The 12,855-nt window shown below is 36.6% G+C and overlaps 1 protein-coding gene across 2 annotated transcripts in view; it reads left to right on the forward strand.

The window, feature by feature from the left end:
• Positions 1-12,855, forward strand: part of PIP4K2A (phosphatidylinositol-5-phosphate 4-kinase type 2 alpha) — a 105,646-nt gene that overhangs the window by 77,460 nt on the left and 15,331 nt on the right. For both annotated transcript variants that reach the window (XM_030446011.1, XM_030446012.1), the window contains exons 5-6: positions 7,950-8,096; positions 10,740-10,778. In XM_030446011.1, the coding sequence (XP_030301871.1) occupies positions 7,950-8,096; positions 10,740-10,778 (186 nt within the window). The remainder of the gene's footprint in view (positions 1-7,949; positions 8,097-10,739; positions 10,779-12,855) is intronic.

The following is a 12,855-nucleotide window of genomic DNA, read 5'->3' on the forward strand; positions in this document are numbered from 1 at the left end:
ATAGCTACACAGTTGTTATACTTTGGTTCTTACAAAAGGAGTAGGAATTGTGCATAGCCTGTAAACTTGTCTAAAAATACCAAGTCTAGATTGCCTGCTTTTTAATTAATCAAAGTTATAATGGACATGACTGTACATCTTAGAGAAATCTTAGCTTATTTTCAGGAGGCAAAATGGCAAGTAACTTGCTAGAAGTGAAATTAAATTTGTTTGGCCAAATTATCAGCTTTCTCCTTTCTGGGTGGAGCCCCATTGCAGTGTCACATGGCATTTTTCAAAAGTTAGGTGCATCCCAGTATGTAGCAGTGTTACCACTACTTTAAAAACAAACAAATTATCATGAGTAAAAACCAAAATACATACTAGAAATCTATAAATAACTAAAAGTGAACCAGGAATATTTAGTATGAATGAAAAAGTGTCAGGAGAAATTACTATAGAAACCAATATATATAGCACTTCCAAATTTAAAATATTGCGTTGTAAATAATACTTCTGACAATTTAAAATTATAGTTTCTATTAAAAATTATTAATTGCATTCATTTATTTACCCTCTGATGTGATGCCTTTTTTGTCTCACAGTGGCAATCAAGCCCACAACCTCACACAGATGGTGAATGCTTCAGTCTAAACACTGACACTTTCTGTCAACTCATCAGATGATTCTGACACTTTCATACCAAGTAGAAGAAACACTAGAGATTACTATTTTCTCTTGCAAAGTTAAAAAAAAAAATAAAAAAAGAAACCAACCACTTAATTTACCACTTCTAGGCAAACAGGGGGACTCTTTCATGCATAAGTTTACAAAGCATCGTATTATTTATGACCAGACCATAAAGTCCATTGTGCATGGACCAGATTTTTATCTTCATTTAATTATAAAATAGCCTAAAACATGTACCAAGTAGGTTTCTAAGTGTTATGGTAAATAAAAATATATATGGCGTGGTAGGTTCTCATGCCATGAATTTCCACACTAGCCAGTTTCTTGCTACTGTAATATTTTATGGTGCATAGTGCCACCTACTCCTTTTAGTCACATTTTACTGATAGTTTGCAATTGGTTAGGGCTGCTTATATTATTGGTATACTGTGAGTTATTAGTAGAACTTTTCTTGCTACTCATTAGATGTTACTTCAGCTGAACATCACGTGCTTACCAAATGCACTAGAACCATTGCTGTGCTCAAATGGGTCAGACTTTGGAATATTAGAAAAGCTGTCGCTGCATTGGCTCACTGAGGTGCAAATTAATCAAGTGAGTTCATGTTAAAAAGTATCTGAGGGCAAAAATCAAATATTTATTTTAAATACTAATCTAGTGCAGTTTTGTTTTAAACCTATGCTCTTGATTCCAAGAGCACAGACCAGAAAAATTGAGTTAAACCTACTGCTCCCTTTTGTATTGTTAAAGTAAAGCTCAGCAAAGGCATCTGAGATGGTGAGTGCATTGCACCCTGTATTTATTCGTCCTGTATTTGAAGAACAAGTAATACCCTGCTTCCTCCTAAGGAAGAACTTTTCATGTCAGCATTTATGCAATCTGTGTTTTTATTTCTTTGGAATGTATTGTTCTGTGCAAAAAATTCATTAATTTACATACAATGCAGAATTTACTATTTTAGATACTGACATAAATGTATTTTCTAAACTGCAGATAAAATTTTGAAGGGCAGAAATAAGTGACAGTTGAGTTAAATTCTGTAGGTATTGTAGTTTCTGAAATGTCTGAATCAAGATACACTGCTGTTCCAAGTGAGATAAACTTGCTTTAAATCTTAAATTAATGTAAAATTTGAGAATAAATGATGGGCGGGATAGAAATTTTTTTTAGAAAAAGGCAGGCAAGTTGAGTGTTTCAGAAAAACCAACACCTTCTGAAAACCTTTTTTTTTTATTTTTATTTTTCATTAAAATGGACTTCAGAAGGGATTTATTATTTCTCAGTGCAGACATCCAGGTGACTTCAGTAAAGAAAAGAAATTGAGAAGCCATCTCAAAGCAAGTGAAAAAGACAGAACTGTTAGCATACAATCCTTCCAGTATAAAACTACTCATGAGTGCAGATACCCTTTAGGTTTTCTATAGTTGGCTGTCTCTGTTGACTGCACGTTCTCTCCCTGCACAGGTAATTGTATTCAGAACTGACACCCACTGCACTCTGTTTGTCTCCCTGGCAACCAGCAGAAATAGTGAATAGTGGTAAAGGAAAGGGACTACCCATTTACTGGAGGCTGCAAACAGCAGAGTGATAGGGAAGTGAATGGGAGAAAGAAAAGAATAGAATGAGCAGAAGAGGGAAGACGACAGCACAAAGGAGGGGGGAAATACCTGTAGAGGCAAAAGATATGAAAGAAACAGGAAGACATGAAAGGGAAAAAAAAACAGGCAATAACATGAAAAAAGGGGAAATGGCACCAAGAGTGGGGTTTAGGACTGCACAGGAATTAAGGAATAGCATCAGGTTATTGAGTGGGAGGTAGGAGGAAACAGTCAAATAATAAATAGATAAAAACCCACTACTGTAGACTAAAAGCAGTTTTGCCACAGAAGTGGTGATTACATGGGCTGGAGAACACCCCAGAAAAGAAAGCAGGGACTAGATGTCAGGAAGTTTGCACTGAGATAAGGCAAACACCACGCCAGTAGGTTGCTAAAGCAGAGCTATATTTAAGTCTGTGTCAGCCTCCATCCACATCACTACTTGCTTGGGTAATCAATGGCTTGCTTCCCCCAGCCCCCCCTCCCTGCTTCCTCATGAGTTACATCTGTACATACCACAAAAAAAAGGGAGAGGGTGGGTAAAAAGGCAAAGCAACAAAATATGATGTACTGTTATTTAAATGCAGATGCAAAGAAGGATGCAGATGATATAGTGGTGGCCCTGACACTCTGTATGTTCCAGTGTAGTAAGAGTTGAAGATTTATGGGAGATCTGTGACAAAACACAGACAAGGAAGGGCCTTCAACTGGTTCCTCATGTGATCCAAGAGGCTGAGCATAACATGGCTATCACAGTAACTCTGCTAAGATAACTGACCTATAAAGTTGCTCTGATACGAAAAACCACGACAACCAGAAAAAGTAGACATGAGAACATGTGTTCTTGTCTCCAGACAGTCTGCATCTCACCTGCATTCATGGGCCTGCTGTTTCCAATAGCAAAAGTGACCCTGAAACTCACTAATGTGGGTTAACTAGATGGAATTCAGCTTGTGCATACTACAGGCTGGAATGGCTAACAAAAAACACATTCGAAAAATTCGCTGAAAGTTGTGAAATTTCATAAGTGAGTATGTAATTATACAAACCAATAGAACAGACTTGGCTGCATGGGCTCTATTGAGGCCTGGTTTTAACCAGCAGATGTTTTCAGTGCCCTGTATGCAGCATTGGTGAGGCCACACCTCAAATACTGGGTTTGGTTCTGGGCCCCTCACTACAAGGACATGGAGCTGCTGCAGCCAAGTCCAGAGAAGAGCAACCAAGCTGGTGAAGGGTCTGGAAAACAAGTCCTGTGAGGAGTGGCTGAGGGAGTTTGGATTGTTTAGTTTGGAGAAGAGGAAGCTGAGGGGAGACGTAATAGAAGCTCTCTACAGCTACCTGAACGGATTTTGTAGTGAGGTGGGTGTTGGTATCTTCTCACAAGTAACTATAGGAGTAGAGTAAATGTCCTGAAGCTGCGCCAGGGGAGGTTTAGACTAGATATTAGGAAGATATTTTCTTTACAGAAAGAGTAGTCAGACACTGGAATAGGCTTCCCAGGGAGGTGGTGAAGTCACCATCCCTGGAGGTATTCAGAAATGGTGTAGATGTGGCACTTGAGGACATGCTCTAGCAGGCATGGTGGGTTTTTTCTGGTTGAAAGAAGGTTGTAGTGAGGTGAGTGTTGGCCCATTCTTCGTAGTGACTAGCAATAGTACAAGAGAAAATGGGTTCAAGTTGCACCAGGGGAGGTTCAGATTAGATATTAGGAAAAATTTGTTCACCAAAAGATGGTGACACCTTGGAACAGGTTTCCCAGGGAGCTGGTGGAATTGCCATAACTGAGGGTATTTAAAAAATGGGTAGATGTGGTGCTGTGGGAGATGATTTAGTGATTAAGGTGGCGTAGGGCTGATTCTTAGACTTGATGATCTTGAAGGTCCTTTCCAACCATGATGATTCTGTAATTCTGTGACAGTTGGACTCAGTGATCTTAGAGGTCTTTTCCAACCATGGTGATTCTGTGATTTTATGTATTGATTATTTCTGGTGCTGTGCAGAGCACTTTCAGAAGAAATCAGCATGCCCAGTGACACGTTTGTTGCGGTAGCAAGTATAATGTCTCTGAATATTCTGAAACTTTACATAATTCTTTGGACAACTTTTTAAGCTTCTTTTTTGTGGAGTGATTCCTTGTGCCAATGCATATCCATGCAATGCATTAGTGGAGAGTATTTTCTGATTGCAGGCAAGAGAATTTGAAATAGAAAGTTGAGAAGCTGTGCAGAAAAAAATGAAAATTGTCTGAACTAACAAAAAAATGCTTGGGTGTTTATTATAGCACTCTTTTTTTAAATATGGATTTTGTTACTGCATATAAGGTCTTCTAAATGTGTTAGCTAAGTATTACAGTGTTACTTAGCAAGGCTGCTTGATAGAATTGTTGTGATGTTCTTTTTAGAAAGAGTTAAGTAAAGGAGTGAAGGTCTTTTCTTTTACTGAAGTTTAGCAGTCCTGTTAAGCATGTACTGGCTTATTTTCTAGGCTCACTTTTATTCCAGCTGTGAGTGGGAAACTTCAGGAAATCATTCCTTAAAAGCACCTTGAGGTGACTAAATTGCTACTTCATTTATATCAAGATGGACAAATTGAAAATCTGCCAACCACATTCTCGAGTGCAAGTCCTGCTGGACTCCCACCCAAACAGATGACACGTTTTGCCTCCTCTGTGATGCAGATATGGGGGATTGATAGTTTCAAAGGTAGGAAGTTCTAGACCAACTTTGTAGATGCTAAAAGAAAGTGGCATTCCTCCCTCTTCCCTATGTTTCCCCATCAGAACACGAAATTATATAACGGGTAACACTGAAATCATGTTAGAGGCTTTTCTTTGAATTGCAAGGGTGCAAATTTCTGCAGTCAGCAGTGAGTAGAAAGCAACTGTTGGAACACATGGTTTGCTTTGAGAAGCAAACCTGCTAGAACACAGCCAAGTCCCTTTTCATCAAGTACTACCAGAGCTTTTTATGTACTGTGTTGCATGCTGGTAACACTGCCCTTTCATAAGGCTTGTTTGCAAGATACTAAATTGAAACAACAGCCTTAGCAAATGGCTAACCCTAGCTTGCAACTGGGACTTAAATCTCTGGTTTTAAATCTCCTTTTTCCTTGTCACATAATGCAGAATGTTTAGGAGGGGGTTGTCTATTGCTGACCTAAGAATTTATTTCATGTTATTATGGTGGATATGTTGCACGTATTCTATGTTAATGTCATTGCTGCTTTACAGATGGGGAAGCACGAGACCAGAAAGGTTAAAATGGGAGAGTTAGGGTTGAAGGAGATGGTTTAAGTGTCAAAACTGTGCCTTGGCAGTTGGGAGGAAGCGCAGGGGATTATTAGTCTGGTACTTGAGATGCTGAGCTACCATTCCTTCATGTGGAACAACCTCTCTATGTGATTTTAGATAGTTTCTGCTGCTCAGATTCCCATATGGAAAACTGGAGTAATAGTATTTATTTATGCACAGGAATTCAAATTCTGTTGTTGAGTGCCCTAAGCTTTTGAATGGCTGGATCTATTGAAGAGTGAAATGACCTGAATTCTCTGGCAATAAACCCTTCTTGGATGCTAGATTCACTTTTATCATCCTTGCAGAACCTAATCATCTTGGAGATGGAACTGCTCAGTACATGTTTTTGTAAAAACAAACCTCACCTTCTACGAAGCATTAGAAAAGTACTTTTAGGATATATGCCAAGCACTTGATGTTTATAACAAAATTATCCATGTGTTTTGAATAATAGACATCAGTATTTTAAACAAGTTTTCTGTAACCTCAGCACTAACAGTTGTAATTTCACTTTATGATGAGATCTCTAAGAGGAATTAGAATGAGCTATGTGTATTGTAATGTGTTATAACTGTGTTGTGAGGCTGATAACAGCCCTGTGACTGAAAATCCTCCCATTCAAGAACTCAGAGTTATAATTTCTGCATCTGTGCAACACAGAAGTCTCATTAGGTGCAAACTGATCAACCTTTGTACACTGCTCAGGACTGACATTGCTTTTGTGACCTTTTACTCTCAAAATTCTTTGTATTTTGCACTACGCAAACCTGTCTTCTTCCTAAAGTTCTGATGTGCATATACTGACCCTCTGCTGCAGATTAAGGTGTTTTGCCCATTTGTAGGTATTTTGAGCTTAAAAATATTTCACTCTGAACTGGCACGACCATGGCATGAATTGTGTCCTTTGCTTTGGGCTTGTAACTTCCAGTGCAGTGTCAGGGCAGACAGCAAGGGATGTTACAGCCAGCAACATTCAGCAGAGCTCACGTGTCAGAGCTCTTAGTCAAAATTACATTCAATTTGCAGTCAACAGTTTCCATCTTTGCTGTTCATTCATTTTGTTTCTTGCCAGACTGGATTATTTTCAGGGTTCTTAAATCTTTCTAAAAAACTGGGTTTGATTTTGCCATTTAAATAAGGGAAGTCTGTATCCAGTATGTGCAGATTCCAGTATTAGGTTGAGAGAAATTCCTTAAAATTAGTAGAGGAGCACAAAATTGCAAAATCTCCAGGGTTTCAAGAGCTTTGTTATATTATTTGTTACCAAGTATCTTTGCTAAACAATCCAAATGGCTTATTCTGTTAACCTGTTCTAAAGTCTCCTGTATTGCAGAATAATGTGTTTCTAATAACCAAGTCAGTCTGGCACAAAAGAAACAGCAACTCAGTATCAATGAATATTTAAAAGTTGATCTGTTTTAAAAGCTGACTGTTTGTTAGTTTACATGTTTCCTATTCAGAGCTTGAATTCTTAACTTTTCTCCACATTCCTCTGTTTGAGAATTGGTAATAGAAGAAAGAGGAAAGCTGGTGACTCCTTTTCTGGTTTGCATGATTGTGGCTTAACTTTTCCTTGGTTCCACAAAATATGGGTGTATGTGTTCAAGTTGGTTTTTGGATTAATACAACATGGACATTTTTATTCTAAGAATAAATAATCATTCTTGAATAGTTCTTGTCATCACTGTAATCTGTAGTAGGCTTTAGGTGCAGGTGGCAAACTTTTCAAGGTTAACAGCCCACTGGTAATGGAATATGGTGACTTTAAGGAAATTTAATTATTTATAAATAAAATCATACAGGGATTCTGCACTGCACTGCTTAAGTCTATGCAACCATCATGTAGGAACTAGCAGAAAGTTGATGATAATAAATAATACCCCTTGCTGGTGACAGCACCATGAGTGTTCATCAGAGTAAAGGAATATTGAGGAAGGAGAAACATACAAGTTAAATACATTCTAGAACAACAGAGTATAAAGTACTCTGGAGTATAAAGCAGTGTGATGTTTGAAAAAAAATATTACTGTTTCTTTACATCGGTACCAAATATGTTATGTGCTTTTGATGTGCCTTTTTGGACCCTAAGAGTAGAAAGGTCTACCACACAGAGCTTGCTTTTTCTATGAGGTTGTCTATAGAAGTCAAGGCTTAAAAGTTAAGCAGTTCGAGATTTTATGTTTTAAACACTGGCCTAAAAACAGGATAACATCCTGATGAAGGGTTTTGTTCTGGAATGATTTTTTGAAGGTTTGTCTCCACACAAATAGACCTTCGGCAAATAGATGATGTTGTTTCTGGGTGTTTTTATCTTATAAATGTATAAATATTTGTATTCATACAATACATACCAATTTTAATTTCTGTTTTTCCCTTTGCTCCTGCAGTTTATTGTGGAGTGTCACGGGAATACCCTTCTTCCCCAGTTTTTGGGCATGTACCGGCTTACCGTTGATGGAGTTGAAGTATATATGGTTGTTACAAGAAATGTGTTCAGTCATCGTTTATCTGTTTATAGAAAATATGACTTAAAGGTGAGAAATAACTGCTGATAAAATAACTGACAAAGGAACTTAATATATTTATAGTAAATGTTAGATTATTTTTATGCTTGAATTTTGCTCAGAATTTTAATTAATTAAAGATTTTTATGTAAAAGCCAGCATTAACTTGTTTACATTCTGCATCTAGGTTAAGCAAATCTGAAGAATGGTTTTACAGAAATTGTGCAAATTTCTTTGTATTGCGCATGTTTTAAATGAAGCAATTTAATGAGGCATGTTTGTTAAATGTAATTAATGGTTAAAGGTAAAACCCTTAACACAAGTACAATTATAATTCCGCTTCTTAAAGGTTTTTTATCAACATTATGGAAAGCCACATCTGATTCTGCAGAGGGCTTTTATATAATAAAGCCATCATTTAAACCATTAAAATGCTACCAACAAAGAACATCGCTAATACAAAAGCTTCATACTTCTTTCTGTAGTTTAAAAGTAATTCAAGTTTTTAAAAAAAGAGAAGGTTCTTAAAAAAAAATTTCTGTTGCTTTTATCATAAGGTGCATTATACTTATGTTTCAGAAGGTTTATCAGCTCATTGCAATTTTGCCAGTAGTTAATATTGAGTGCTTACAACAAATGCCCAAATGTCTTAGTCTGTCTACCCTAAGCAAGGCTGTATTTTAATTTCCTCCATATAGGCTTCCCTTAGAACCTACCTATTTCTGATACTTTTAATTTTTATGTGTTGAACCACTAAGTGCATCTGCAAACTTGTTTTAAGATGTCTATTTAGTTTTTTATAGTAACAGATCTGTAATGCTACGTACTGCAACATTTTTTCCAGCTTCCAAGTATCTACCTAGGAATTGGGTTTACATAGCTGACTGAGCCTGATTTATAAGCCCTAACAGCCACATTGTCAACAATTTTTGGTATTTAGTGTTATTGGCAGCAGACCCTACCAAAGGAAGATATATTTTTAATCTGAGAGAACTATACATATTTTAGAGCATCGTAATGTCCAGATGCATAAAAAAGGAATGAAAGTACAACAGAAATAAATTATACATAGTACATTCTTATCATTCATGTCAACAGCTATTGCTACTGGTTACCTCCGTGAATGTTTCTGTACTTACTCATTTTGTCCAGCAGGACAGAATTGCTTTAAAGATAAACTTGTCTTGCATTTAAGTCAATATCATATTACTCTTCAAAACAAACTCCTTCACTGAGCAGATTTGTAGTGACACTGCATATATTATAAATAGGTTTGTCTAGATTTTCACTGCTGTAGCATCTGCTGTTGTAATTTCAGAGTCATTTCTCATGTGTGAGTATTTTTATACCAGCTTAGAGCTCACTTGAAGTTCAAGTCTTTACCTGTGTAGGTATTAAGAGACCACAGATCAGCATAGGATTTCAAAGGTATTTTTCTGCTTATTATTCTGTTGGGGTTTTTTTTCAATAAAATGAGGCATTTTATTTCAATAACTTCAGTGTTAAATTTGGCAGTCTCCTTAATTTTTGCTATTTAAAAACCACTTTCTTCTTCCAGTTTGGTTTCCAGATGATTTTTTTTCAGGCCCAGTAGCCTGTTGGAGCAGTCAGTTGGAGCACAGAATACAACATAGAAGGTGTATCATCAGTAAACTAAAATGTCAGTCTTTTAGCAGGCTTTATTATCAGTTAATGATATAATGCAATGAAATCTCTGCTTACTGAGCCATATATAGTAACCAAGGCATAGTGCTCCATTTATCTTTTCTTTCCATCCTTTCTAAGCTTTTTAAGTTTTTCTTTGCAAACAGAATAAAACATGGTATAAAATGCTGTGGTTGGAAATCCTCACATTCTTAAAGCTAGCATGACTCCAACACTTCTTTACCCAATGCACACATTTCAACAAATGATAAAGTTAATTTACCCATCTTTCAGTGGCCAATTACCATGTTTATAGTTATTATTTCCTGGAGTGCTATTATGTGATGAACACACACAGAGTACTTAAAGATGTGGTCCTGCTCCAAGAAATTTGCAAAGAGATATATGTACAGCCATTTTTTGTCACCTCCAGCTTAATCAGAAACCACCATATTACCTACTGGTTTTAAGGTAAAAGCAAATTTAAAAAAAATAAAATGTCTTTGGCAATCACTGTAAACCTTGTGAATCCACAGTTAGTCTCATCTCTTCTTTTGAGTTGATGTTGCTGTGAGGTGCTTTGTTCTTGTTTGTACTTTGTGATCTTTTAAATATTTTTGTGTTTATATTTTGTGACATCCTCTTCAAATGTGTATTACATATGTTCAGATAGTTATATAGCAAAGGCAATTCCATAACCATACAGATAAATTGGCACAAAAAAGATGAGAAGTCTGTCAAGCAAACAACTTTTCTAATATGATAATCTCAAAAAGAGATACAAGAAGAAGGAGAATAGATGTAGAGCATTCAGGGGTTTAATCCATCTTTCTTCTCTGATGCTACATCTTCTTCAAGTGATTGCAGCAGTGCAGCACCCTGGGCATTCTACTTACTGTATCAACTTTCTTTAAAACAGCTCTCAGGTTCAGAAGGATGCAGTTCCTCCACTTTTTGACCTGTTATCGTAACATTTTCAAATTAGCTTCTGACATATGCACATTTTTAGATCCATTTTTTCTGTTTCAGGGCTCTACTGTGGCTCGAGAAGCCAGTGACAAAGAAAAGGTATGGTGCATTTCTGTTTCTTTTTCAGTTATCTAACCTGCTAGCTAGTCTCAGGACAAACATAACCAGTGCTGTTCTGCCTCTTTTCTTTGTTTTCTGTCATATTCTCCCCTCTTGAGTTCTACCTTATTCCCTCCTTTATCTTTCCTCTATTTTCTGCAGACCTATGAATATTGGTTTGCAATGGTGTTGAGATTTCAGAGGTAAGTGAGACAATCCTCTACCTCCTCCTTTTCCTTTTTTCTCTTCTCTTCTTAGTTTCTTCAGGGCCTGCCCTGGAGTAGGAAAACATCAGGACTTTCTTCTCTTCCCTCCTGCTTCTTCATCTTCCTTCTCTTGCTCTTTAATTTTGAAATTTCTGAATACTCCATGTCATTTAATGGAATTATGTGATGTGGCACAACTTCTAATATGAATGCAAAGATAAACCAAACCTTGAATTGTGAGAACCTTTGGGTACATAAAGCTCATACAAATGAGTGACCAATTAGCAGAGATAGATGTACATATAGCTGTAATGAGAATTAGTCTCCCCCAGATTCTGGGCTTAAACTTTACTCTAAAAGAAAATTGATCACTTTATTTTTCTCCAACTCTAACTCCAGTTTATTTGGAAAATTTAAGGTTCTCAAAATCAACATATCTCTGAGGTTTCAGTGAAATAGCTGGATGGCACTTGAGGAGATGTTTTTATAGAGATTCTATAGATAAGTGAAGGTGGGACCTAGTCTCCGTCATCAAAGACATCAAATCTAAGAGATTTGGTGTAATCTAGGAACCTATGACACTTGTTTTCTTATTTTTTCCAAGCACATTCCTTCTGGATTAGCATAACGTCCTTCAGCAATTAACATAAAAGACTTAATTTTATGTTGTCCTCAAGTTTCATTCAGATAATTTGTTTTTCTCCTCAGCATTAGTTTTGCCATACCTGCCTCTTTGAGTCTTCTACAGATCACACAATTGCTGTAATGAGTAAGGGGCATGCAGTAGCTGTCAGCCCTACAGTTCTGGCTGCATAAAAAACTCTGCAGAGTTTTTCCACTGTGTCCTAATGTATGACAAAAACACTTAAAATTCTTCTTCAAGCATTAAGCAACAACCATGTCCCAGATGCCAACTGGAATTATCATAGCATTAGCTCTCTTCTGATGCACTGGAGCCTCAAGATCACATCTTGAATGGTCTTCATTCTTTTCTTGTGGTCTGTTTTTATTCTTGTTTAGTAGCACAACTCTAGTGTTTTTAAAGCAGAAGAATTAACCCTTCAGTGTCTTGCAAACAATCCCTAGTGTCATTGAAAGCCTGCACTGGTAGTACTAAAATAATCTGATAGAAATGAGGAGGACACATTATTTGGATGGGACTGCTTCAGGTTGTAACATTAATGCTTGGTATAATAATGTAAAATTTAACAATATTATATATATTTGGTTAAGCAGTACCTGATACTATGCAGATATTTACTGCCCTGGTTTTCATGAGTTTTAGGAGTATGTCTCATAATAATAAATAGTTTAATAATAGTGTACACGTACTATGGTTAATTTTGTTCCTATTTAAGTTCATGCTAAAATTACTATTGAACTTGATTATAGCCAAGTTAAAACAAAGTTTTGTAGTTTTGCATACCTGTATAAAACAATTATTTACTAAATTTAACGTGAAATCATAACTAATAACAAAAATTCTTATCAACTTCAATGTTTCTAGAATGTCCCCTTTCCTTTTGACTACTACTTTGGAAGAAATATAAAAAGACCTGGTCCCTCCAATTCTGCTGCTGCTAATTGAAATCTCACACATTATTTTATTTCAAAGGTAATTGATTTCTTGAAGACAGAACTACACTAAGCTTGGTGATGCTGGAGGCAGATGGGCTGAGGCTGTTAGAACAGCCTTCTGTCACTCATCGTTCCCCTCAAATGCCAATGAAATGCTGTGGGAAGCCACAAGCTTAACACTCAGAACAAATATTTCTAAGAAAGGGAATCACTTGGGCAGATGTCTAACTTCACAGAGGGAACAACATTTTACAAACACTTTGACAAAGACTTAGGGATGTAAGCAAGGAAAA

Source organism: Calypte anna, chromosome 2, assembly GCF_003957555.1.
Source record: "Calypte anna isolate BGI_N300 chromosome 2, bCalAnn1_v1.p, whole genome shotgun sequence".
In the NCBI taxonomy this organism is placed as follows: Eukaryota; Metazoa; Chordata; class Aves; order Apodiformes; family Trochilidae; genus Calypte; species Calypte anna.